The 24,247-nt window shown below is 47.4% G+C and overlaps 1 protein-coding gene across 12 annotated transcripts in view; it reads left to right on the top strand.

The window, feature by feature from the left end:
- PCCA (propionyl-CoA carboxylase subunit alpha) overlaps window positions 1–24,247 on the top strand; it is a 438,870-nt gene that overhangs the window by 405,379 nt on the left and 9,244 nt on the right. For all 12 annotated transcript variants that reach the window (XM_070048637.1, XM_051850469.2, XM_008260152.4 and 9 more), the window contains one exon: window positions 19,953–20,093. In XM_070048637.1, the coding sequence (XP_069904738.1) occupies window positions 19,953–20,093 (141 nt within the window). The remainder of the gene's footprint in view (window positions 1–19,952; window positions 20,094–24,247) is intronic.

Below are 24,247 nucleotides of genomic sequence, written 5' to 3'. Positions count from 1 at the left end.
CAGCAATGAGAAGCCCACTGCTTCAGCAGGCTACCTATTCTGTTGTTGGAGAGCTCTATCAGAAATTGTATCCCTGAATTGGGACTGGAATCTGCGTTCCTGTAAGTGTCCTCCATGACGGACACTAGAGATCCATTCCTCTCTCCCCGAGGAGGCGTTTCAGGCGTTGATAGAAAGCCGGTGCCCTGTCATGCCTTGTATTTCTCACAGCAGGCTCGGCGTTGTACCTGGCTCCGTGACTTACATCTACATGCGTGTGTTCCCAAATGGCATTGTGTGCTTCCTTGTGGTAGAGAAAGGTCACACTCGCCCTTGGCGTGAGCGCAGCTGAGTTGCTGCTGTCATAGAGGACGCCAGCTCTCTGCGGGGGCCAGCCCCACGGAGATGATGCCACTACTGGCAGAGAGCATCAGTGGGCGACAGATTGTACCAGCGCGGCGTTTTGTTCCTTGTGTTTTTGTTACGTTGTACATTTTTGTCGTACAGTTGCATGTGAGGAAGAAATGGTTTTTGGTTTGGTTTGGTTTGGTTTGCGAAGTCTATGAGAAAAGGTAGGAAGGCAGCTCAGCATTGCTAGTTTTCTTGCTTCTCTTTGTCAACTGTGTGATAAAGAAAAAACCTTTTTCTGCTCTGCTGTCCAGTTTTTTTGGGTTAATTTGGGAGATGGTGTCAGTGACCTGGAGTTGTGCCAGCTTCCAATTAGCACTCTGTGTAAGCACTGGTCTCATGTTAAAAGTAATTACTGCAGATTTGCTCAGCCACCCTGAGCATCACATACACTTCTTTAATCTCACACTTATTCTTCTCATCTAAAAGGAAAAGTGGGGGGCGGGAGGGCGGCTTATATTCTAAAATTTTTTCCCCTTATTTTGAAGTAACTTCGAACTTAACCCAAAAGTTACACAAACAGTCCAAAGAATACCCATATGATTTCACCCAGATTCCCCAAAAGGTACTATTTTATCTTGGTTGCCTTGCTGTGTGCTCCCTGCCCCACACCCGTCTGTGTGCGCATCATTGTTTCCCTCTGAGCCATTCCAGCAGCTCGCCAAGGATACTCAGCACTGGACAGCGGTGTTCCCTCGGGTAACCATGGTGCAGTGCCATCCTCACAGTCAGGAGATGAACAGTGTCCATGCAGTTCTTCTTTCTCATTAGAAACAGCAAATTTTGCCAGTTTCCCTACTATAAAAATGTTGGCTCTTATGATAAGAGGGAGAAGGAAGGTTCTTTTTCGGATCCAGGACCTGCCTCAGAGTCGCACAAGACAGTGAGTTCTCATGTCTTGTTAGTCCCCTGTGGTCTAGAAGAGGCCCTCCGTCCTTCTTTGCCTTCCATGGCTTTCACATTTTGAAGACAGGCCATTATCTTGTGAGATGTGCCCCCGTTCGGGTGTGCTTGGTGGGGCCTCATCGTCGGGTGGTCCTTGGTCAGAGACACGTCCTCTGGGGGCACGGTTCTGTCGGTCCTGTCCCAGTGGCAGTACTTTGATCACTTGGTTGTAAGGTGATGGTTGTCAGATTTCTTCACTGTACAGTTCAACTTTCTTTTTTCCATTTGTCTCGTAAAGGAAAGTAGACCCCAAGCAGGTAATTTCAGCATCGTATGATGAGTGTAAAGACAGATGGAGTCCCAGGGAACCTTGGGAGCCAGGGGCTGGATGTCACCCAACCTGGGAGTTCGCAGAAGGCTTCCAGAGTTGGTGACACCTCAACTGTAGCTTAGGCAGTGATTATGAGCAGCCACGCAAAGGGAAACAGGGAGGATAGTCTAGAAGACATGGCACCATGAACACAGCCATGGAGCCTTGAAATTACCTTGTGTGCCTGGAGAACCGCGGAGGTTGGCACGATGAGTTCTCAGATGGAGCTCTCACGAGTCTTGGAGTCCCGAGATGGCAATGCCCAGGGAGCTGGGTCAGAGGAGGAGCTGGAAGCAGGGGCTGGGCACTCAGGAGCCCTGGAGGGCTCTTTTATCTCTGAATCCCATAGTTCTCTCCTCCCGTTAACATGGAGCAAAAAAATAGCAGAGAAAGGAGGACAAAGGGGAAAATCAGAACCTAAAGCATCAGATGTTTGCTTTATTTTATTGTACTGGAAATTGGTTTTCTTTACATAAAACATAAAAATGACCTTTGCAAAAAATCATGTTAGTAATTTCTCTTCATTTTTTCCATATAAAAATGGATGAAAATTAAAATTTGATAAAGGACTGAAAATAAAACTAATAGCTCGTCTGGCTTTGGCTTGGAACCCATATCTGAGAAGGCCACTGTTCTTGGGCTTGAGTAAAAGCGTGAATGGCGGAAGGGTGCAGCTGTGTCACCTCTCTGCCCTCTTGGACACTCGGCAATTTGAACTTTTAGTAGCAACAGGTGCTGACTTCCAAGGCCTGGGGTAGCAGATACAATCAGAGCTGCCAGGGCTTCTCCAGGCTCCCGTCAGGACGCTGCTGCGCTTCTCCCAGAGTCTGCACATTAAATTCCCGCCAAGTTATGTCCTCTGTTCTCCTACCAGTGAGGCCGTCTGTGCAAGGTGCACACTAGTGATACTGTCAGCAGAAAGAGGATTAGGCAGCTAAGCCTGAATGTCAGTGATGCTGAGGCAAAAATCAGTTTTCACAAGAGGCAGGCAAAGTTCCCGAGTCCCAGTAAATTTCTCCCTACGAGAGCCTGCCAGATGTGAGCAGGGAGTAGCTCAGTTCGAGCCTGTGCAGTCACATTTTCAGCACTGGAAGTTTTCATAGCCATTTGCCTTTTGTCTCTTTCTGCAGCAGTGGACGTGTGTGGGTCGGCCGTATTGGAGCGCGGGTTTGAGGCCTGGCTCCTCTGGTTTCAGTCCAGCTTCCTGCTAACGCATCCTGGAGGCAGCAGGTGATGGTCAGATTATTTGGGCTCCTGCCACCCATGCAGGAGACCCAGATGGAGTTCTGGGTTCCTGGCTTTGGCCTTGCTCAACCCTTGCTGTTGGTGGCATTTGGAGAGTGAATGCAAGACCTCTCTTTCTTGCTGTTTCTTTCTCTCTGCCTTAAGTAGATGAAAATAAAGTCAATAAACATTTGTCTTTAAAAGGGAGGGGCTGGGGTTGTGGTGCAATAAGTTAAGTTGCTGCCTGAGATGCTAGCATCCCACATTGGTGGCAGTTTGAGTCCCAGCTGCCCCACTTCTGATGCAGCCCCCTGCTAATGCGGCTGGGAAAGCAGCGGAGGATGGCACAAGTGCTTGGGCCCCTGCCAGAAACATAGGAGACACAAAGAAGCTCCTGGCTCCTGGCTCCTGGCTTCAGTGTGGCTCAGCCCCAGCTGTTGGAGCCATGGAGTGAACTAGCAGATGAACGATCTCTATATCTCTCCTTGTCTCTCTCTGCAACTCTGCCTTTCAAATAAATAAAATAAATCTTTAAAAATGTTTTTAAAGGGAGGGAAACAGAACAACAATTCAGTTGGCAACATCTATTTGTAACTAAAGAGTCTTAGAAATGGAAGCCTACAGCATTAATATGAACAAATTATTTTTAAGTTAAAGTTCACATAAAATCAAATTAACCCTTAGCCATTTAAAAAGGTACCATTTGGTGGGTTTAGTGCTTCACAGAGTTACGACACCTTCATCTCTGTGACATTTTCACCCAGGAGACTGCGTGCTCATTCAGCGCTCACTTTTCCCCACCTCCAGCGCCTGCTCTTCTGCTTTCTGTCTCTGGAGCTCACGACTTCCACGTGGAAGTGGAATCGTGTCGTAGGCGACATTCCGTGTCTGACTTCTTTCACTTAGCATAAGGGTTTTGAGGTTCATCAGCACCGTAACGTGCATCAGCACGCCACTCCTTTCTATGCTGGTAGCCAAGCAGTATTCCGGTACTAGCACACTTGTTCTTCATGTGTGCTCAAAAACTGGCTCCTCCCTGGTGAGCTGTCGGGGATGGGGTTAGTGTAATGACCCCTCTCTGTGAGGTCAGCACACCTCCTGAGAGCTGAGAACCGTGTTGTGCTCTGTTCCCAGGCCTCCTCACATGCATAAGAAGGCATTGACTCAGTTCTGCAGTCCTGAGAACTTGGCGATAGCCATAGGCAAGACGCTGATCAGCACTGCAGACAAAGTCATTGTAGGAAACCATGAGGTGTGCTAACAAGTGGGTGCTTTTCACAGAATGCATTCAGTGTGTATCAACGCATAGAACACTGGGAGTTCGCACGCATTGCTCAACATAGAACTGTTCCACTGAGCCTAAAACATCAACAGCCTTGGCCTTTCCCAAAAGAGTCTTAGGAACGACTTCTCCTTGTCAGCATCGTTGTCCACCTAACTGGTGATATTCGGAGTGCACGGCCCTAGGAGAGAGTTGTTCCATTCAGCTATGCGGCACAGAGAAAGGGCTCAGGTGCCAGCTCCCCAGGAGGTAAGATGCTAGCACAGAATTTGTAATTCTGATGACGATGACTTCCATGTTTGGCAGAGAAACCCTTCCCATTATTTCTTCTGATCCAGGCCACTTGGTTTTCTCCTTATCTTCCCAGTGCTAGTCGAACCCTTTCATTTGGCTGGGGAGGGGCAAGCCTGTAGGTGTCTCAAGGCAGCCAATGCTGGGACCACAGAACCTCGGGGAAGCCAGCCCCCGCCTCCCAGCAGGCCTTCACATGATGGAGGGAGAACATGTATTCCCCGTCTTTCAGAGTCTGCTTCCACGCTTCCTTTGCAAAGCACTTGACCGCAAAAAAAAGACATTTTCTCATCTTGTCTAGTATCAGAATCAAAATGAACCTTGTCATATTTCCAAATGTAAACAACCCGTCAGTATATTTGACTTTTTGAAAGTTTTTTCTTTTTTTAAAAAACTCATACTCTTTTTCTTTTTTACTCGTTTTCATTTTATTTGAAAGTCACACACACACACACACACACACACATGCGTGTGTGCGCGTGCAGAGAGAGTTTTTTTTCCATCCACTGATTTGCTCCCCAAATGCCTGCAACAGGCAGGGCTGGGCTAAGGGCCCGAACTCATCCTGGGTCTCCTACGTGGGTGGAGGGACCAGGTACACGAGGCATCACTGCTGCCTCCAGGTGAGGAGTAGCAGGAAGCAGGACCTGATTTGGCACTCTGATGTGGGAGTGGGCATCCAAGTGGTGATCCATCTGCTGCACCACACACTCGTCCCTAAGGGGCTTTTTTTTTTTTTACATTGCAGAAGATGATTTTCAGAAAACAACATAGAATAAGGAAAGGAAAAGAAAATATTTTGAGAATTTTTTGCTTCACACTGCTTGAGAACGTTCTGCAGGTGCAGAGATTCCACTGTCCTCAGGTTAATAATCTAACACAGGGGCCAGCGTTGTGCTGCATCCAGGTCTCCCACATGGGTGCAGGGCCCAAGTACTTGGCCCATCTTCCACTGCTTTCCTAGGCACATTAGCAGGGGCCTGGATTAGAAGTGGAGCAACCAGGACTCAAACCGGCTCATATATGGAATGCCAGTGTTGCAGGCAGCAGTTTTACTCGCTCTACCACAACCCCAGCCCTGAGATGATTAGCTTTAAAATGGCTGGGGTTTGCTGCTCTCCATGTTCTATGGAGATTGTAATAAGGTTGAAAGTCAGCCTTGCTTGGTGTATCATTTCCTCTTGCAGATATCAGACCAGGGACAACAGTGTTCTAGCACTTACCTTCTGGTATCATTTGGTGAGACCAGAGTCCTCCTTTGGGATATATTTATAATTTTTAATAGTGCTGTCTCTGCAGGTTGGAGGGACGTTACGGGGGGGAAGCCATTGTAATCCATATTCTGTACTTTGGAAATTTATATTCATTAAATAAAAGTTAAAAAAAAATAGTGCTGTTTCTTTTCAGAGGGTTTATACTTCATCAATTTGTGTAATAACATATGCATTCCATTTGAAATTACCTGGCCAACTTTTCCAGGACTTTTTACCTTCCCTATAGTTTTTAATAAGCCAAGAGATCAAAGGAACAGTCCCCACTTGCCCAGATATTGGGCCGTGAGGGCCAGTTTCAGCTCATGTAGAATCTGTGCACACTTCCAGAGAACCTGTGTTCCGGAAGACACTTGAGCAGCTCATAAGATTCCTGGTGGACCAGAGAGGCCTTCAATGCATCTTGCTGTGTTTCTTCCTTGATCTTGCCCTTCTAATAATGTATACACACTAACATGGGGTGGCTCTGTTGAGGTCCAGGAATAATTCATGGAGCAGTAATTACACTAAGACACCCCTGGAGCTTTGAGCCATTAAATGGGCAAGGCTGAATGTACACAGGAGGTATATTAAACACGCTCACTCTGTGAGTAGGCGTGGCTGACTCAACTTGGGTTTCCAGCAAATTGTCACAGGCTAGCAGGCTTCAACTTCCTGAGGTTTATTTTCTTGCAATCCTGGGTGGGTCAGCATAGTAGGTGTCTCCTGCACCCTCTCTCCTGGGTTCCCAGGTGACTTTTTGCTCAGTGTTTATGACGGTACCAGTCCTGTTGGCTAGAGCCTCCCTCTTAAGACCCCATTAAGCCTCCTATAGGCTCTGGGTCCGAACCCAGTGACACAGGAGTTAGGGCTCTGGCACACTGCATTTAACAAGTCATTCCAGGAAAAGGACCCCAAGAATAGCTCCAGGTACCAGCACTCGGGTGTTGGGCATGATGCCAGGTAGTTTACATGTGTTACCTCATTCCTTACACTGAGGCAACTGAGGCTTAAAGAGTGAAGGGACAGGCAGATGTTGTGGTGTGGTGGGTAAGCGGCTGCTTTGGATGCCAGCATCCGGTATCAGAGTGCCAGTTCAAGTCCCGCCTCCTCTAGTTATGATCCAGTTTCCTGTTAGTGCCCCTGGGAGGAAGCAGAAGATGTTCCCAAGTGCCTTAGTTTCTGCCACTCACGTAGGAAGCCCGGATGGAGTTGCTGGCTCCTGGCTTTAAGCAGGACTACCCTGGCTGTTTTGGGCATTTGGGGAATGAACCAACAGGTGAAAGATCTCCCTCTGTCTTTTCCTTCCTTTCCCTCATTCTGGCTTTCTAATAAATAAATATATAAACTAGAAGTTCTGTACATAAAAAAGTAAATGAAGTAACATACTGAAGGTCCAAGGCAGGATCTGAACCCTGATTTTATGGAGCGCCAGACCCATACTCATGACATCTTAGATTTCTGCGCGATTACTCGTGTGTGAACAGTGAGCATGCTTTTCCAGGAAGTCTTCTGTCTTGAACGAGAGTCACAGCAGCAGTATTTCACAGCATCCCGGCATGGATTCCAGAAAGAGGGAGGCTTCTCCATAGATGTGGGCTGGATTCCCCACAAAAGGCTATTCCAGTTGTAGAGAAGGCCCTATATCCACTCAGGTCCCAAGCCGCCGCCTCAGCATGTCCTGGGGTACTTGTTAGCAATGCAGGCCCCGGCACAGGCCTGAACCACAGACTCTGGAGAGGGCTCACAGTCTGTTTTTGTTTAAGATTTATTTATATATTTCAGAGGTGAGAGGAAGAGGGAGAGAGAGAGAAAGTGAGCAAGCTTCTTCTACCCACTTATTCACTCCCTAAATGGCTACAACAGCCAGGGCTGGGCCAGGCCAAAGGCAGGAGAACTCCTTCCGGGTGTCCCACATGGGGGGCAGGGACACAAGCACTTGGGTCATACTCTGTTGCTTTCCCAGGCGCATTGGCCGGGAGCTGGATCAGAAGCAGGGCAGCTATGACTCGCATTGCCCATCTGATTATGGGATGCCAATCTTGGAAGCAGTGGCTTAACCCACTGCGCCACAGTGCCAGCTCCATGGATAGTGTTTGAATAAACCCTGCAGGGCACTTGCGATGCTTCTGAGGACCACTGTGCATGCTGTCTTCACGTTCAAGGTCCAGTGCCGTATTTTCCAAAAGCCAGCGATGTGACTTCGTGCTCGTGCTGCAGGTAGGGGATATGCTCTTTACCCCGTTTCTGATAGGAAGTTCCTAAGATGGTTTACGCATCAGTGTCGTGTGAGCGCGACAAGAGTGAGTCCTTCCAGTCAGAAATGATCCATTCTTTCAAAAAAATGATTGTTTATTTGCAATGCAGACAGTGGGGCGGGGGTGGAGAGAGAGATTGATCTCATTTGCTGGTTCACTCCCCAAATGCTGGTGACAGTCAGGGCTGGGCCAGGTTGAAGTCGGGAGCCAAGAACTCCATCCAGATCTCCCACATAGTTGGCAGGGACCCAAGTCCTTGAGCCCTCACCTGCTGCCTTCCAGAGTAAGTACTGGCAGAGAGCTGGAATTTGGTGCCAAGCCAGCACTCAAACCCAGGTATTCTGACATGGGCGGCAGGTGTCTCAGTGCATCTTAACCGCTCGCTCATACACCTGCCCCAAGAATGATCATTCTGGGCACACATGGAAGCCTGGTTTATACGCCTATGAGAAGGGGGTGTCCAGTACTGTCCGGCGAGAATTCACCAAGGCAGATGCTGGGAGTGAGGCTGGTGAGCTGAGACCATCCCAGCCCTGCTCCCTGGGCTCTGCCCCCAGTGTGCTCTCTGATCTCCTGGTCTCTTGGTCACGGACACAGAGAGCAGTCCTGGGCCTCACCGCACAGGCGTCTGTGTAACATCATGGAACCGTGGAAGTGAAAGTTAGGCCAGCGTTTTCCAGTTTGATGAGACAGCTATCTCTCAGTTACACATGAGTCCCTGGGGAAGAGGTCCTGCCTTCTGCGACTGCAGCTTGGGGCACTGCCCACGGGCAGACCTGTGCTCTAGACCAAAAGGCGCCGCGTGGTTGCAGCGCACCAGGTCGCGGGAAACTTCCTTCACTGGTGTGGGTACAGGATGTGAGGTGGAGGCACACTCCTGGGAGAGGGAAGGGGGTTTGGGGGGATATTGTCTGGGAGTCACTGCAGCCAGGCAGTTATCTGTCGTCTGCAGATAACAAGTCACGCTGTTGGAGATAATTAGGAAAAGGGAAGCAAAGTTGAGAAAAGAAGAGGGAGTGAGGCAGATGGCGGGATGCACACAGTGTTGCAGGCAGCCTCGGGAGGGCTGTGGAGGGAGAGCAAAGCCGACCCCGGCCCAGAAGTGACATTTACAACTGAGCCCTGTCATTCTCGGGAAGCCGGGAGCTGGTCCAGGGTGGAAGAGGCGGCCCGGGCCGCTGGAGGCTGTTCTGTGACATTCGGGAGGGGAGCATGGGGGTTTTCCTCCTGCTCAAAATGAGTCACGGTGTTCAAAGAAAAATCATTTCCCTGAAGTTCTTTTTGACTTCAGCTTCCTTGGGTTTAAAATTTATGATGCATCAAAGATGTGAATAGCAAAATACCATCCATCTCTCCATCTCTCCCTTTCAAAATGAGATGTCTTTTTTTTTTTTTTTTTTACTTTAGCCACTGTGAAAGTATTTGTTGGGATAGCTGCGCATATGTATGTTTTTATACATTTGTGTGAAGAAAAGATATACAGTGAAAATCATCACTTCGCCAGGGTAGAGGTGGGCAGGGGTGTGGGTTTGTTCTGCGCACCACAGAGATGGGAACCACAAGCCTGGAAGGGTATGCATGCTGTCACCGGAGGATAATATTTAAACGTTTACTTACAGACTCAGGCCCCGGTCCTTGTTCCTCCTAAAAGTTCAGGTTCTTCAAATGTGAATTTTCTTGCCATGAGAAATTAGAAACATAGTTTTAAAGTCCAGGAGAGATCCTCATCATCAGATGAGCACAGGTAGGGCAAACATTCCTGTCAGGAGAATGCTCCTGTGAGAATGAAAAGGAGGCTAAATTGCTAGGCTGAAAATACTCTCGGAGGAGCTGGCAGACGCAGAGACTCAGCGTGAGGAGTTACATGTGTGTCTGTGTGTGCTCGAGAGAGCCAGCATGCAGGGCCAGTCCTTGCGTTTTGCTGAATTCCAGACCGGCCCAGGGCAGCCTCCATCGCCACCTCGGCGATGAAGCCCGAGAATCCTGTTGGCCCAGTTTCCATGTGATTTCCCTCCATCTGTGGATATGTGTTACCAGCAGCTACAGCAGCGGTGAGGATGACAGCTGACCGCTGCTGCGGCAATTCTCGTGCACTGTGTCAGGTCGTTCATGAATATCTTCTCTCTGGCCAGATTACATTGTTTGAGTTTGGATTGTTTCTTTTTCCTGTTTAGCATCCTTCTCCTGCCCAGATAAGCTTGATCAATGGCTTTTGAATGTATGAATCAGACTATCAAACCGATTCTGTGATTGACCCACCACGCATCTCCTTAAGAGTCTTGGGAAAGGACAACCATAGAGTCCCGCCCTGCCTGATCCAGAAGCTCTGACCACCTAACCAGCCTCCGTTCTTTGATCTTTGAGCCAGATTAAATTGAAGATCAAATTCTTTTTTTTTTTTTTTTTAACAGGCAGAGTGGACAGTGAGAGAGACAGAGAGAAAGGTCTTCCTTTGCCGTTGGTTCACCCTCCAACGGCCACCGCGGCCGGCGCGCTGCGGCCGGCGCACCGCGCTGATCCGATGGCAGGAGCCAGGAGCCAGGTGCTTTTCCTGGTCTCCCATGGGGTGCAGGGCCCAAGGACCTGGGCCATCCTCCACTGCACTCCCTGGCCACAGCAGAGAGCTGGCCTGGAAGAGGGGCAACCGGGACAGAATCCGGCGTCCCAACCGGGACTAGAACCCGGTGTGCCGGCACCGCTAGGCGGAGGATTAGCCTAGTGAGCCGCGGCGCCGGTGATCAAATTCTTTTAAGAAGGATGTACTTTTCTCTGAAGGGAGGAGAGAACTTCCACTTTGCTTGTGGCCCTGTCTAAGTACTGACAGAGATTGTGCACTCAAAAGGCTTCCATAGCCTTGGCAGCTCATGTCAAGAGCAGTGGGTGATCATGATGTCATACATAACAGTGTTAATTGTTAAATTAGCAACAGGAGTCACTGTGCACTAACTTCCCATGCAGGATCTCTGTCTTCAGTGAGTTGTATTATGAGAATTAACTGTATAACTTGTTCTCAAACAGGTTTTTCTTGGTGCATGTATGTGCAAATTGTTGAAATCTTTACTTAGTATAGAGTTGGTCTTCTACACATAAAGTTAATTGAAAATGAATCTTAATGGAGAATGGGACTGGGAATGGAAGAGGGAGGAGGAGGTGGGGTGGGAGGGCAGGTATGGTGGGAAGAATCACTGTATTCCTGAGGTTGTACTCATGAAATCTGTACTCATTAAATAAAAGATTCCTTTGGGAAAAATAAATATTTTTGTGCTCCCAAATGTGGAGCTATAGCACTAAACACTAACAATCAGAAGTTACCAGTGCACTTTAAATACACAACACACCTCCTTCTCGTTGAGGAAAATGGGGATGCTTGGTGAGAAGGGGGAGGTTCCTGGTGCGTAGTTAGATGCTTGCTTTTGGAGACGAGAGTTGCTGACATCAGTTCAGCTCTCAAAAGAGGACGGCTTGTTGGGTGTCAGACTGAGGTGGGCTGGCTTCAGAGACTTGGTCTTTGGCCCTCTGCTGCTTCCACTGTGCATCTTTTCTGCCATCAGCGTTGTCCAGTCTGCTCTGCACAAGGCAGAACAGTGCGCAGGGCCTGGGTTCAGCTCGAAGATGCATCACATTTGTGAGCTGTACAGTTGCTAAGCAGTCCTGGAGGCCATTCCTGCTGCTCTGGGTGCGTGAGTGAAGGGTTGTTGGAAGGCTGGCTGTTTTGATTTTCGTGGCTGACATCTTACTGCACGCTATCTCAGTCGTCTCTAGGTCTGCATGCTCTCGTTGCTGAATTTCTGTCCAATACTAGCCAACATTTGGGCACATTCAGTTCTGAGTTTCTTCGGTGAATTCATAACAGTTAATACTTTACCATTTAGACAACCCATCTAAAGGCAGCAGTGCTGCTGGAGGGGAGCTGGAGTTGGCACGCTTCCCACCCGGGACTGCGCAACTTAGAAGGAAAGGCAGCCTCTCCAGCCGTCCCCCAAGGTGGTCTGTTCTGCTCCCGTGACAGCGTTACTTTAACTGGAGATGAGCAAAGGGCGAGTAAAAGAGGGAGAAAAAAAGAGGGGTAAGGTCTTGAGTGAAATGGTTCGCTTCCCTACCTGTGTGCCTATTTACATAATTGTGTTGGCGTAACATTTCCTGTACTTTTCTGTAAGCTGATGCTGCCCTAATTATAGATTTGCAAGAGAACACTTCATTGTACCCCAAATTATATAGTACTTTAAAAAAGGTACCTTCTTACTGGTTTACCAAATACCTTATAAACTTGTAATTACGTAAAACAATTCAGGAGACAGAATGGAAACAGCCTGTTCTGTTAACAGATGTTGGTATTGTTACATAATTGAGTACAAGGCTTTCAAAGATATATAATATTTTTCTTGTGTAAAAAGAAAAAAAAAAGTGACTCATTATAGTCATAATGTGTCTCTAAGACTCCTGATCCAGCAGAACGCACGTGTTCTGTTTTGTGAGTTCTGTGCAGCTCGTTGTAAATGGCCTTGCCTTTGTGGATGTGAAAGTGCCACTTACTCTGCAGATTGCCTGTGTGGTGTGTGTACCCACTTGTTAGACAGCTTGTGGGCACCGGGCCGGGCAGAGGCCCCGCCCCCTAGCACCAGTGCATCTGTGTCCAGGACACTCCAGCACCCTGCTCTTGGGAAGCTACCATCGTGAACAGACTTGCTGCCTCTAAAACCCACGGACGACCTCCCAGGGACTCCCTTCCCCACCCTTGCAAGACCAGGGTGAGGCCCTGCCTTCTCCATTGTCCCTGGGTCTATCTTAAGACACGAGTGGGCCAACGCCACGGCTCACTTGGCTAATCCTCTGCCTGCGGTGCCGGCACCCCAGGTTCTAGTCCTGGTTAGAGCGCCGGATTCTGTCCCGGTTACTCCTCTTCCAGTCCATCTCTCTCTGTGGCCCGGGAAGGCAGTGGAGGAAGGCCCAAGTGCTTGGGCCCTGCACCCGCATGGGAGACCAGGAGGAAGCACCTGGCTCCTGGCTTTGGATCAGTGCAGCGCACCAGCTGTAGTGGCCATTTTGGGGGTGAACCGACGGGAAAAGGATGACCTTTCTCTCTGTCTCTCTCTCTCACTGTCTAACTCTGCTTGTAAAAACAAAAACAAAAACAAAAACAAAAAAAACCATGAGTGATGGCAATGACAAGGGAAATAGACTCACTGGAACACAGTGGAGGAAACAGGAAATAAGCCGCGGGTCTAAGGTTTAATTTTCAGTGTGGTGTTCAGCACTATTCCTGAAAAAGAGAGATTCTCATCTCAGTAGAACCAGAAGGAGCCTGTGTTTCTGATGACAAAAGCAAGGCGAAGAAGACCAGGCAGATTTCTCTTTATTGACTGACATTGTTATACGCTCCAGGGAGATTATCTTTTTAGAACAATCAGACATACAAGCTTTCTAACTCTTCCTTTAAAGTTCTCGATACTAACTTTAAGATGGTTCTTTTCTTCGATGAAACCATCTTTTTTTTTTTTTTAGCAAAACAATTAGTTTTTGAGATGGACTTTGTGAAGGTTTTTTGTTTGTTTGTTTGTTTGTTTTTGCTTTTTTTGGGTTGGAATTATGTTTCACCTCTAGTGAGTATAGATTGACTCATAAATGTCAGTAGCCAAATGTTGAAATTCATGCATTTTGTCACTGCAATATATTAATGTCAATTGAACGTCACTAAACAGGCTAACTGAGTGATTTACTTTGGGTCCAACTGCCCTTTTCAATTAGAGGGAGCAAGTGTTGAGGAACTGGGGCGTGGTATCAGAAACCATATATTTTCTCCTGTTAGCACCAGCATGGGTGAAGCACTGACACACAAGTGATGGGCGTGCTGGCTTTGGCTGCAGGCCAGAGGGCTCTAGTTTAAAAGGTCTAAGTGATTAAGGCTTGGGAGCAGGCCTTTGCACTGCTTCCGGATCTTTCCTGGTGTGTCTGCATTTATGCCATCCAACTGCATGCTTGGGGGTGCGTTTCACGGTGGTTACCGCTAGTTAGTTACTTTGTAGGCATTCGATTCCATTTCAGGGGACCTGGGTGTTTCTTCATAGTTTTCTTTCTTTGTCCTTAAACTGCTAAAGTTGCAATACAGGTAGAGCCCAGTTCAGCAGTGATATATGTAAGGGCTATTTCGTAAGCTAAAAGGTAAGGACTGTGGCCTTCAACAAAGCAGCTCTGGAATTTTCCTCCAAGTTACAGTCCTGATAACTTGAACCTGACATTCTGGTTTCTTGGGACATTATTTTATTTGTATTTCACAAGGCCAACCCATACAGAGTATTCTTCAAATGTGCACTTGCAGTAGATGGAGATGTTAACTGTTACTCTGAAGCTGAGAATTTGAACTATTAACTGACCCACTGCAGTTGTTCTCTGTGTAAAATTTTGTTATAACAGTGCTAATTACTAAGCAGCTGAATTTGTGAAAAAGTGCACAGCAGTAATTTGCACCTTACTGTTGCCTTGCCATTAAAAAAAATTGTGAACACAAACTCAGGGCACATGCACTGATTTATGAACTTCCCAAGGGTGTGTTTATCCGTGGATCACTGGTGGTTTGACTTGCTGTGTGTAACATTCCCTTTCTGTATTTGTGCATCTCAAACACGCATTTTATCCTAAGAAGAGCTGTGGAGGGCCAAATGGGCCATTTTAAAAAAAAAGTGGCTTTTGGAAATGAAAAACTGAAGCTTTCAAATTACTAAATGCTTTTGTTTATTTTGTTTGTTTTAGAAGAAAATAGAAAATGTCTCTTTTCTGGTTCCTCCCTATAAAAGTGAAATCATGTGTAGAACGATCACATTTTAGGGTTTTGATGGCGATGTTAAAATCATTGTTTCAGTGGCACATGAAAATGATTGGGCTCCCCCGGATTCACGTCCTGAACAAAGGTTTCTGTGTAGAGTCTACAGCAGATCTAAACCAGCAGAGGTTTTATTTATTTACTTTTTTCAGTGTAAAGAGCGACTTGAAGCCTTGGGGAAGAATTTCATTTTGCCCCGTGGATGGGTCAGAAACATCTGCGTCAGGTGGATTCCTGATAGTACTCATTAGCACAAGCGCCAAAAACTCAGACAGGGAGTCCTGTTTGAACACTGCACAGTCCACGTGTTTAGGAACATACAGAATGAGTCCCCATACCTGTTATTTGGATTTTTGCAGCCAGAACTTTTCCAGAGAAATTGGTATTTTGAAAGAGGAATGTAAAAAATTAATTTTCGCCTCCTAGTATGAGAGTTCTGCTGTACTTGCAGAAATCCCGCTCTGGGCAGAAAGCAGAGGTTTCAAAGGCGCCTCCTCTCCATATGGTTTTACTCGATAATCCTTTATCCACTATCTTCAGCTCTCATTCCTTTGCTTTCTTGCCTGTGGCTACATTTCTATCTCTGCATCAATTAGCACAGTGATTTATACAACAAGCAAGCAGTTTAGAGGTAATGGTACACAATTAACATCTCATTCCGCCATAAAGGGTATGCTAAATACCCCAGTCATTGCTTTCTCTGCCTGGAATTGAAATAAGTGTTTGTCCTAATTCATATGCTATCTGATGTGAAGTGGGCCTGCTTTGTAAGGCACTACACCATTAATCTAATTATAGATAGCTGCAAATGAAGTGCTGTCTGAGCTGGGAGATGGAAGAAAATAGCCTTTTGTCATTTAGCATGACTCTGTGAAGCAAGATCACACTTTCCAGGGCAATCCTGCAAAATGGAAATCTCAATAATATTGCTGCCTGTTGCATCTTTTCTAATTACGACGGCATCGTAAACACTACTGGGCCGGATATAAATAGAGCTGTAGATATGCTGTCATGTGGGTTGTAGGAGAAAGTCCTCCGAGTGCTGTTGGATTAAATGATGCATCCTGATTGACAGCTACCTTGAGACCACGCTGATGGAGTTGTCACAGCATTATGCTAACAGGCTGCTCCCCAGGCTGCAGCTGTGCCGGCTGAGGGCTGCTCCTTTCACCTTCCCGCCTGGGTCATACCTCCATGAGGACAGCCGCAGCCTCCCTTGCTGTGTGCTTTCTTTCTGGGAGATTTGGGTTGGTTTTTGTTGTTGTTGTTGTGGAATCAGGCTCTCCGGCCCTGTGCTGAAATGGAGGGCCTGGTGTTGAGCCTGGGTTTGAACCTGGTCTGATTTCCTCAAGTGTTAACTGTTGTGTCCCACAAGGAATCGGGGAAAGAAAAATGTGGCTGCACCTCACACGTGGTGTTTGCCTCTGCTTTCCTGACATGCAGATGCTTTTAAAGAAGCACCATTTTTTGGCGGGTGGTCATTTCTGTCACGTTAAAAATGGACTGTTGTTCTCTAGCTTTGAGTTCGGGAAGTAAACCTTTTGGGAATATTTGAGTGGTAGCTCTGGGTGCCGCCTGGGAAATGAAGACACAGCCTTAATATTGTAGGTGTTGAGGGCCAGAAGGGTGAAAAAGCTGAGCCAGAAGTGGATCTGACCTTTGAGGCAGGTGTCTGCCGCCTTGCTCAGTAAGGGCTGTGTGTGCAGTTATGTTGCCCGTGCTTCCGGATTGTAAATAAGTAACGTAAAACAACTTAGAGTACAGGCTTCACATTTGCCCTTGATTTGGTGTTGAGATGGTCAACAGTTGACGTGAAAAAACATTAGCACTAGATCAACTGCACGAAATTGCTACCGGAGTGACTTAGAAATGGAAGCTGGAGCTGAACCCACTTTAAGAGGAACAGCGTGCCAGGTGAAGTTACAATGAACACACGTGGGAGGCCAGAGCTCCAACTCCCTGTCCAGCAGGGGGGCCTTGGAAGGAAGCACAGGGATCTGAGCTCTGTGAGAGGTGCACGTGCTAAGCAAACCCGGGGCACAGCACGCAGTGTTGTGTGTGTGTCCATCTGCGTGGGGCGGTCTCACGGTGAGGGTGGCCACTGGGTCTTGGGCGCGCTCCAGCACAGGGGCCAGTGTGTCTGAGGGAGGCTCCTGAAACTCAGTGCCCTCCCCGCCGCGAGGCCTCTCGCTCCCCAACACCAGCCCCGCGGGCCCAGCCCCCAGCCTTCTCGCTGCCTCGGGAGCTAATGATTAACAATCCCATTGTGTTGTCCATCTCTGCGGTTTTCTTCCTGATCTTTCGTGTCTGCTGTGACTCCCTGTCTTCTTGGAAACCTCTGGGAGCGATTTTCTTGCTGGACGTGGTTTCACTTGCCTAGAGGCCTGGGCTGCGGGCTTGTTAGGAGACACCTCATTCCCTTCCGTTATCTTTCTGCGTGGACAGGGCAGGCCCAGAGAGCACACCGCAAGGTGGCGGGGGTGTCAGGACCTCGGAGTTTGGCTTTCCGGAAGCCAGCCAGGGAAGTCCCGCCTCCCGAGGAACTGGAGTGCGCAACTTCCGGCTGCATGCCAAGGAGCCGCTTTTCCTGGTCACCCCGGCCTTTCAGGGCTTCCACTCCCGCCTCGGACATGCGAGCTGCATGGCTGAGCTGCTCTGGAGAGCCCGCAGCGACGTGGAGAGCCGCAACTCCGCGGGGAGCGTGCAGTCGCGGGGAGGCGCGCTCCTCAGGTGCCTGCACAAGATGGCCGCCCGGTGCTCGCGAGGGCTCCGGGGCTTCCCGCAGCTAGCGCTTGGGCCTGGGCGCCGAGCACTGGCGCACGTTCTTTAACGCCCTGATTTGTGGGGCATCGGAAAGCTGTTACGGCTCTCACGCCGGGCCCATAGGCGCGCCCCTGTAGGCCTCAGCAACCGGAAGTGCTCTGAGCACGCTGAGTACCGCACAGGGCCAGGACAACATCAAAGGTATCTCTGAGAGAGACCCTCCTCTCCGCCTGCCGCCTCCTTTTAAACCCGGAAGGGTCATTTCCAAGCCAAGGCATCTATGGTGGCGTGGACTCCATTGTTGCTGAGTTTTTTCTTCATGTGATTACAATAAGCTGCTTATCCCCCAAACAGATTTAAGAACAATAAACAAATACAGAAGGAAAAGGAACATCTCCCCAGTCACAAAGAAGGCATGCGAAGTCTCGAGTTGTGCGAGGCTTTCACATCTCCGTCCAAGGCAAGCAGGCGTCCCGCCGAGACAGGAATCCACATGATACGAAAATTATAAAAATAGTAAAAAGATGCAATTCTAGCCAGGATCTTGTCATTTCTGGGGAGAAAGGGAGTTAAGGGCCATAGCTCTTTATCCGTAGCCTGGCTTATTCGTGAGCTGAAAGTAGGTTTTAAGTGTAGGCGCCCGGTCGAAGGGCACTAAATCATTTTTTCAATGTATGTAGATACTTTCCCTGAATTGAGAGTTGACATTTGGAAGTGGAATTGTGCAAACAACAACAAAACCCCAAATCTGCTCTTCTGAAAACTCAACAGCTCGGCCCAGTCCTGAGCCACCCATGGGAGAGGCCAGCTCGCACAGGAACTTCGTTGTTGATTCTGATGATGCCCCAGTGAGGTTCTAGTCTCTCCTCGGCAGACGGAGCACAGATAGTGAAACTGTACAATGTTGTCCAATTATATTCTGCCTTCTCCCTCCACCCCCTGCTCCCTGGACTTAATGAAGGACTTGGAGGTACAATTCATCGTTGATAAATAGTCCCTCTGCCCGGAATCTTCATTAGACTGACAGCAGCCTGCGCGCCTCGCTTTTTCCCTGGCCGCTTATGACTCAGATGAATTTTAATAGGAGCCAAAAGCTTTTATTTGCACTGTAATTTCACTTAAGGATCATATCCTTCAAAAGCTGGCAGACGCTCTTGTGTCTTGATTGCAAAACACACACTCAGGAGTAAAGCAACATGCAAAAGATGTTATTATTCAACCTGTCAAGTGCCTCGCGTCTCCTCGGAACTTAAGCCATCAAAGCTCTTCACTGAGATGGGCCCTGCAGAGAGCATGAGCGCCCTTGGAGACCCCGGCACCCTGTGCAGAGCACAAGGGGTGGGGCTCTGTTTTGGGGTGCATCCCTGCCATCATGACACCCACAGGAGGCTTTGAGTTACCACAGCTTTTGGGTTTCTGTTGTCTGAGAAAAAGGAGCTGCCTTAGTGATGCGTCTGTCTTGCCACAGAGAAATGTGACCTGGTAGGATTCCAGCAGCCTTCAGCTCCCTCCAGCCATTTTATCTTCTTTCTGTTTGCTTTTGACCAAATTGTAGCTCCTCTGTTTATTCTCCCAGATCGGGATTTTTCCTGTGGTGCAGGAATTCTCCTTATTAGAACTGTTCTCCGTGACCAGACTGCTTTTACTGGCCTCTAGTTATGTGAGAGCCATGTGCAGCCGGGCCCCGAGAAGACCTGGTTGTTGTGCATCATTTTCCGTCAATGTTTAAAAATCTGATGTCTTCTCTCAGTGCAGGAGGTGTTCTCCTCGCATTTCATCTTTCTCTCTCCAAACACTTGGTTACACCAGAAAGACTGATGCAGTGCCCAAAAAGAAAAGCTAAAGTGTTCAACTGTGAATGCATTTTATGTCACTGAACGAAATTTGGATTTTAAATATTGTTTTGCCCAAAATGAACACTGAAACCCTTTGTCTTAACTTGCTGATAACATGCTGCTCCCTGTAGGGCACAGGAAGTTAGAGACAGCGATCTGCTGCCATCTGCTGGCGCCCAGGCACAGTGTCACCGCCTTTATTCATTCCGCCCACCTCGCTCCTGGGATTTGCCTTCTTTGGGAAGTTTGTCAGCGGCGAAGGGAATACGAGCAAAATCCACCCTGTTTTCTTTGTAAAGTCTCCAGATACCTTTTCTTACGCTTACAGGATTATTTATCACTAATTAATAACCGGCATACTTTCTATTTCAAGAAGTTTCCTAAGTAGAAACTGGCTTACAATATATGCCAGAAACAAACTAATGTTTTGTTAATTGTGTACAATAATTAAAAACCATTTGATTTTAAGAGTGCTATTGCAATTTTAGTTTACAGCTAAATCCTGATTTTGAATGAATGCTACTTTGGAGGAAAAGTTCATCGTGTAAACTCATTTATTACTTTGTTTTGTCCCCCCCCCCCCCTTTTAGTACAAGGTGCATATCTTAACCAAACTCGCGGCAGAACTGAACAAATTTATGCTGAAAAAAGTGGCCGAGGATACGAGCAGCATTCTGCGTTCTCCGATGCCTGGCGTGGTGGTGGCTGTTTCTGTCGCACCTGGAGACATGGTAAGAGCTGTCTTTGGGTGGATGCTTGTCTTACACTGCCCCTTCCAGAACCATGGCTCACAGCGGACCCCACGATGGGAAGTTCTTTCTCTCTCAACTCACATGCCCCGCACCAAACAGCAAAGGAGGTTTCGACCATTCTCTATGTATTTTGCAATTACCCTCTAAAACTGTCTGGGCCTGGAACAGAAATAAGGCAGTAACCATTCTGTTATTTCCCAAGCTCACTGTCTCCGGAAGTGTTTTACCTGAAACTGCTGTGTGTGCTCTAGAATGGTGTGCTTGGAGCATCCTTGGAGAAGTAATTTTCCAGTGGGGAACTTTGCATTGTTTCGGAGTGAATGACTCGCTGGGATGGAGAGTAAAGGAAGGGCGAAATCCACAACCGTGCAGGGTCAGAGCACTTTCATAACTCGGGGAGGGGAGGGGATGTAGGATCACAGTTGGAAGTCTTCCATCTTGACCTTGTGGTGGTAAAAATCCAAGCTATATAAACATTTCCTTCCATGTTCAGTCTGAAGGGGACTGACTCTGGAGGAACTGGTGGGATGTGTGCATTGTCTTAGAACTTGGTAGAAATCTCTACACAGCACAAGTGCAGAGAATAAGGTACCACTAGTGCTGCATTTTTATCTGTGCAGGAAAAATAACAGCCAAACATGATGATCTTTCATGGATTACATGATAATTCCATGTAATGTTTTGCTTTTCAGTTAAGTCATTGCGGTTGATATAGTTTCTTGTAACGATTATATTAAAGCTGCTTGCTTATTCCTTAAATAATGTAAAGTATCGTCTTACTGTTGAGAAGAGACTCATGCAGTTGGCATTGCCTTGCAGAGAAGCGTTCACAATAAATGAGGACTAAGAAAACGTGGCCATTAGCCCCGAGGGTGATAAGTGAGGTTGGGAAACTGAGTGGACAATGGCTTCCCTTGATGACACAGAAATAGAGCTACCAGCTTTTCCAGAAAAGCTTTAAAGAGGTGAAGCAGCTGTGAATTGTTGCACTCACTTTCAGTGCACAGATGCTCCTGGAAGCAGGCGCTCATTGAGAGTGGTCCTGCTCTCAGGTGTTTGGGAGGGGTGATGTTAAGGATCACTCATGGTGTGTGGAGGCAGGCATGTGCATACATGCAAGTGTGTACAAACGTGTGTACCTGTGTCTGTGCATCTGCTAAACGGTAGGGAGGGCTTTGCCCTGGAAATCTTCATTCCACAGGGTTAGGGCCATGGGAGGCTGGCTCCTGGCCTTAATGTTAACAAGCACATGGTACATTATCTGAGCATTCAGTGGTATCTTCTAGTGGTGGGATTATGGGCTGGCAAACACCATGAAGAGATTTTACTCTTAAAGTTTCCTTCTTACTCCTTTGTTTGTTTGTTTGTTTGTTTTGTTTGTTTCTGGGAGCCACAAAGCCTGAATAATTTCATCCTGGGCTTGCCAACCTTAATTGTGTAGCTTTAGTTATAAAATCGCATTTGTGCTTTTCTTAGATGTTTTTACCTTGAGTTCTTACTATTCTGATACCTGAGTCTAAACCTGTGTGGAGGGGGCCAGGGGAGAGAGGGGTGGGGTGGGGTCCAAGTGCCGGGCTCTTCTGCCTGTGGCTGCTCAGGGGGTGGGGGCAGGGGTGCCAGGGCGGAGCAGCGCTGTCCGGGTGCTGCCTCCTGGCCTCACTTTTTCATGTCTTCATACTTTCCATTTCCTGCATGCTGACTGCGTGTGGGCCAGCGTGTCAGTTAGTGAGGGGACCAGGTGGTATTTCCCCTGCATTCGTTGCGGGGTAGCTCAGAGAACAAAAATCCCACCAGCACTTCAACGTGGGCACTTGAGAATGGCGTTAAAAACATGTCCAGGGCAGGGCGGCAAGTGGCCTGGACTTCATGTGGCCCCTGACACATGTACCTGGTGGGCACCTCCAGTGCCCGGGCCCCTGGGTGTCGTCACCTGATCTCTAAAGGCAGCCGCGGTTGTAAGCTCCGGCTGCCCGAGCAGCCTCTGCCACCCGCCCCTCCTCTCTTTGGGCCCTGGCAGAACTCCCTTTGTCATTGTGTTGATAAATCAGTGTTTTCCTCTCATCCACTGCTTGTGAAAAGGCAAATGCAGGGTGAGAAGTTGAATCGTGGGCTCCTAGGACAGCTCCGATAGGTAACTTCTACTTCCTGTGATTACAGTGCAAGACACTGTCTTTGGACCAGTTCAGAAAATGCTACTTGTGAGGTTGAGTTTTGTGGTTCTAAGTTCTCTTAGCACCACAGCAGGGTGTGTTGTTGTTCTTTGCTTTTATCAGCAGAAATGTATTGGAGTCAGTCATCTGTATTTTCACGAAGACCAGAATGTGCAAACTCAAGGCCTACAAGTATTCTGTTTTCTCTGACAGTTTGTTTGTAACTTTTGTGTTTCACTTAAGAAACCTTAAAAGAGTGGATGTGGCAACATGAAGTTCCCCAGAACGTCCCTAAGTCATGATGTGCAGGTCTGCTTGGGAAGTACAGTTTGCAGTGAGCTAAACCTTTGGGAAGCAGAGGCTGGGCTGGCTTTTCAGAGGGAATAACTGCACTCAGCAAGCTTTCTGTGTGGCCTGAACAGCACTCCTACTCGACACGAAAGCTGGAGTCTACACAGAGTGCTTTCTCAGGGTTCACACAGCGAGAGTCCTATCACTTTCTTGCTGTTGCTTACCTCAAAAAGTTCATGGAAAAATGGGATAAAAAGGTCAGCTTATTTTGGTGCAAAAAGTTTTTTTAAATTCGTGCATTCTTTAAAAGTTAATGATCATTTTCCATGAAACTTTTGAAGACACCCACCAATGTACTATTTCATCGTAAGTGGCAGTAAAATTCTTATTTCACAGGACTGTGTAATAGGTTTCTTTTAAATAAGTGAGAAGAAGATATTAGTTAATAGAGGAAAATGCATACCATCTAGCCATTAAGAAACAGTACGAACGATTATTGAAGTCAAGAACCACAAATTTCATTCAGAAAACAGTTGACAGAATGACTTTCATATGCCTTGTCTACATGCCTTTTAAAAATTTGTCTTCTGAAAATGTGATTTCAGTGCTGTTTGAAAAACACCTATTTTTCTATACATATACTGTCATAAACTGAAAACACTAACACAAAGAAATTTTTTACTTGTTTTAATTGTTAAAACTTTCACCCTCATTTCAGAAAATGAAGATATTAAAATATGTATTATTTTCAAATAATGGCAGAATACGTTTTTTCCCACATGTCAGCATTAGACTGACAGATGTTGGATTTATTGACCAATTTATTGATCAATTTTAAGAATAAAATTAAATCATTATTGCACATTGTTAGCCTTTGATATCCTAAACAAAAATTTAAATAGCAGTAAAAACCAAGGGGTGTTAACATTGTGTTTAGTTAAGATTCTTCTGAGTTATGTTGGTATTCTGCAGGCATCTCAGATTTGCCTCAGAAATATCCAGCTTACTTAATAAACCATTCAGTGAAACATAAAGCAGGCCCATAAACCATTTATATTTCTTTCTTAATTAGTAGCTTGTGGCTTATTTCATTCGTGAAACTGAGTAAAATAATAGATGGGCATTAAGTACCTGTTGCTGCTTTGTGCCCCTCCTTGGCACATTCAAGATGAGTAAGACAGACTGAGGTGTTTTGTGGGTCCAGGTGCAGAACATCTAGTTTGGATCACACTTGACCTTTACCAGAAGGGATGAGGTCGGGGCGGGGGGTTGTTGCTCCCGTGAGCAATGCCTAGGGAAACCACGGCCTGGTGCCGGGTATGCCACTGCGAACACCCCACTCATAGTCGTGCATCGCAGCCCCAGCCGCACTTCACCTTGATGTTTCTCCTTGCCTCTGCCCCTTTGGGAGGGAGGGCTCCAAGCTGTGGGTGCCACAGACCCTGAGAAACAGGTGCTTCATTTCAGAGCGTGCCGTGTACACACACACACACACACACACACACACACACATACCACACCCCTTTGTAACTGAGTTCACAGACCATCTGGGGGAAACAGCAAATACACATGGTGAGACGCCTTTCTTTTTTCATTTCTTGAAGAAATAAGCTTTGCAACCTCCTTTGCTCGTAAGTATTCCAGATGCAAAGGGCTGGATCAGGCCCTCCTGACGGCGTCTCCAGCCCCGTG

This window comes from Oryctolagus cuniculus, chromosome 9 (genome assembly GCF_964237555.1).
Source record: "Oryctolagus cuniculus chromosome 9, mOryCun1.1, whole genome shotgun sequence".
Classification (NCBI taxonomy): Eukaryota; Metazoa; Chordata; class Mammalia; order Lagomorpha; family Leporidae; genus Oryctolagus; species Oryctolagus cuniculus.
This window is presented reverse-complemented; position numbering and strand designations above follow the sequence as displayed.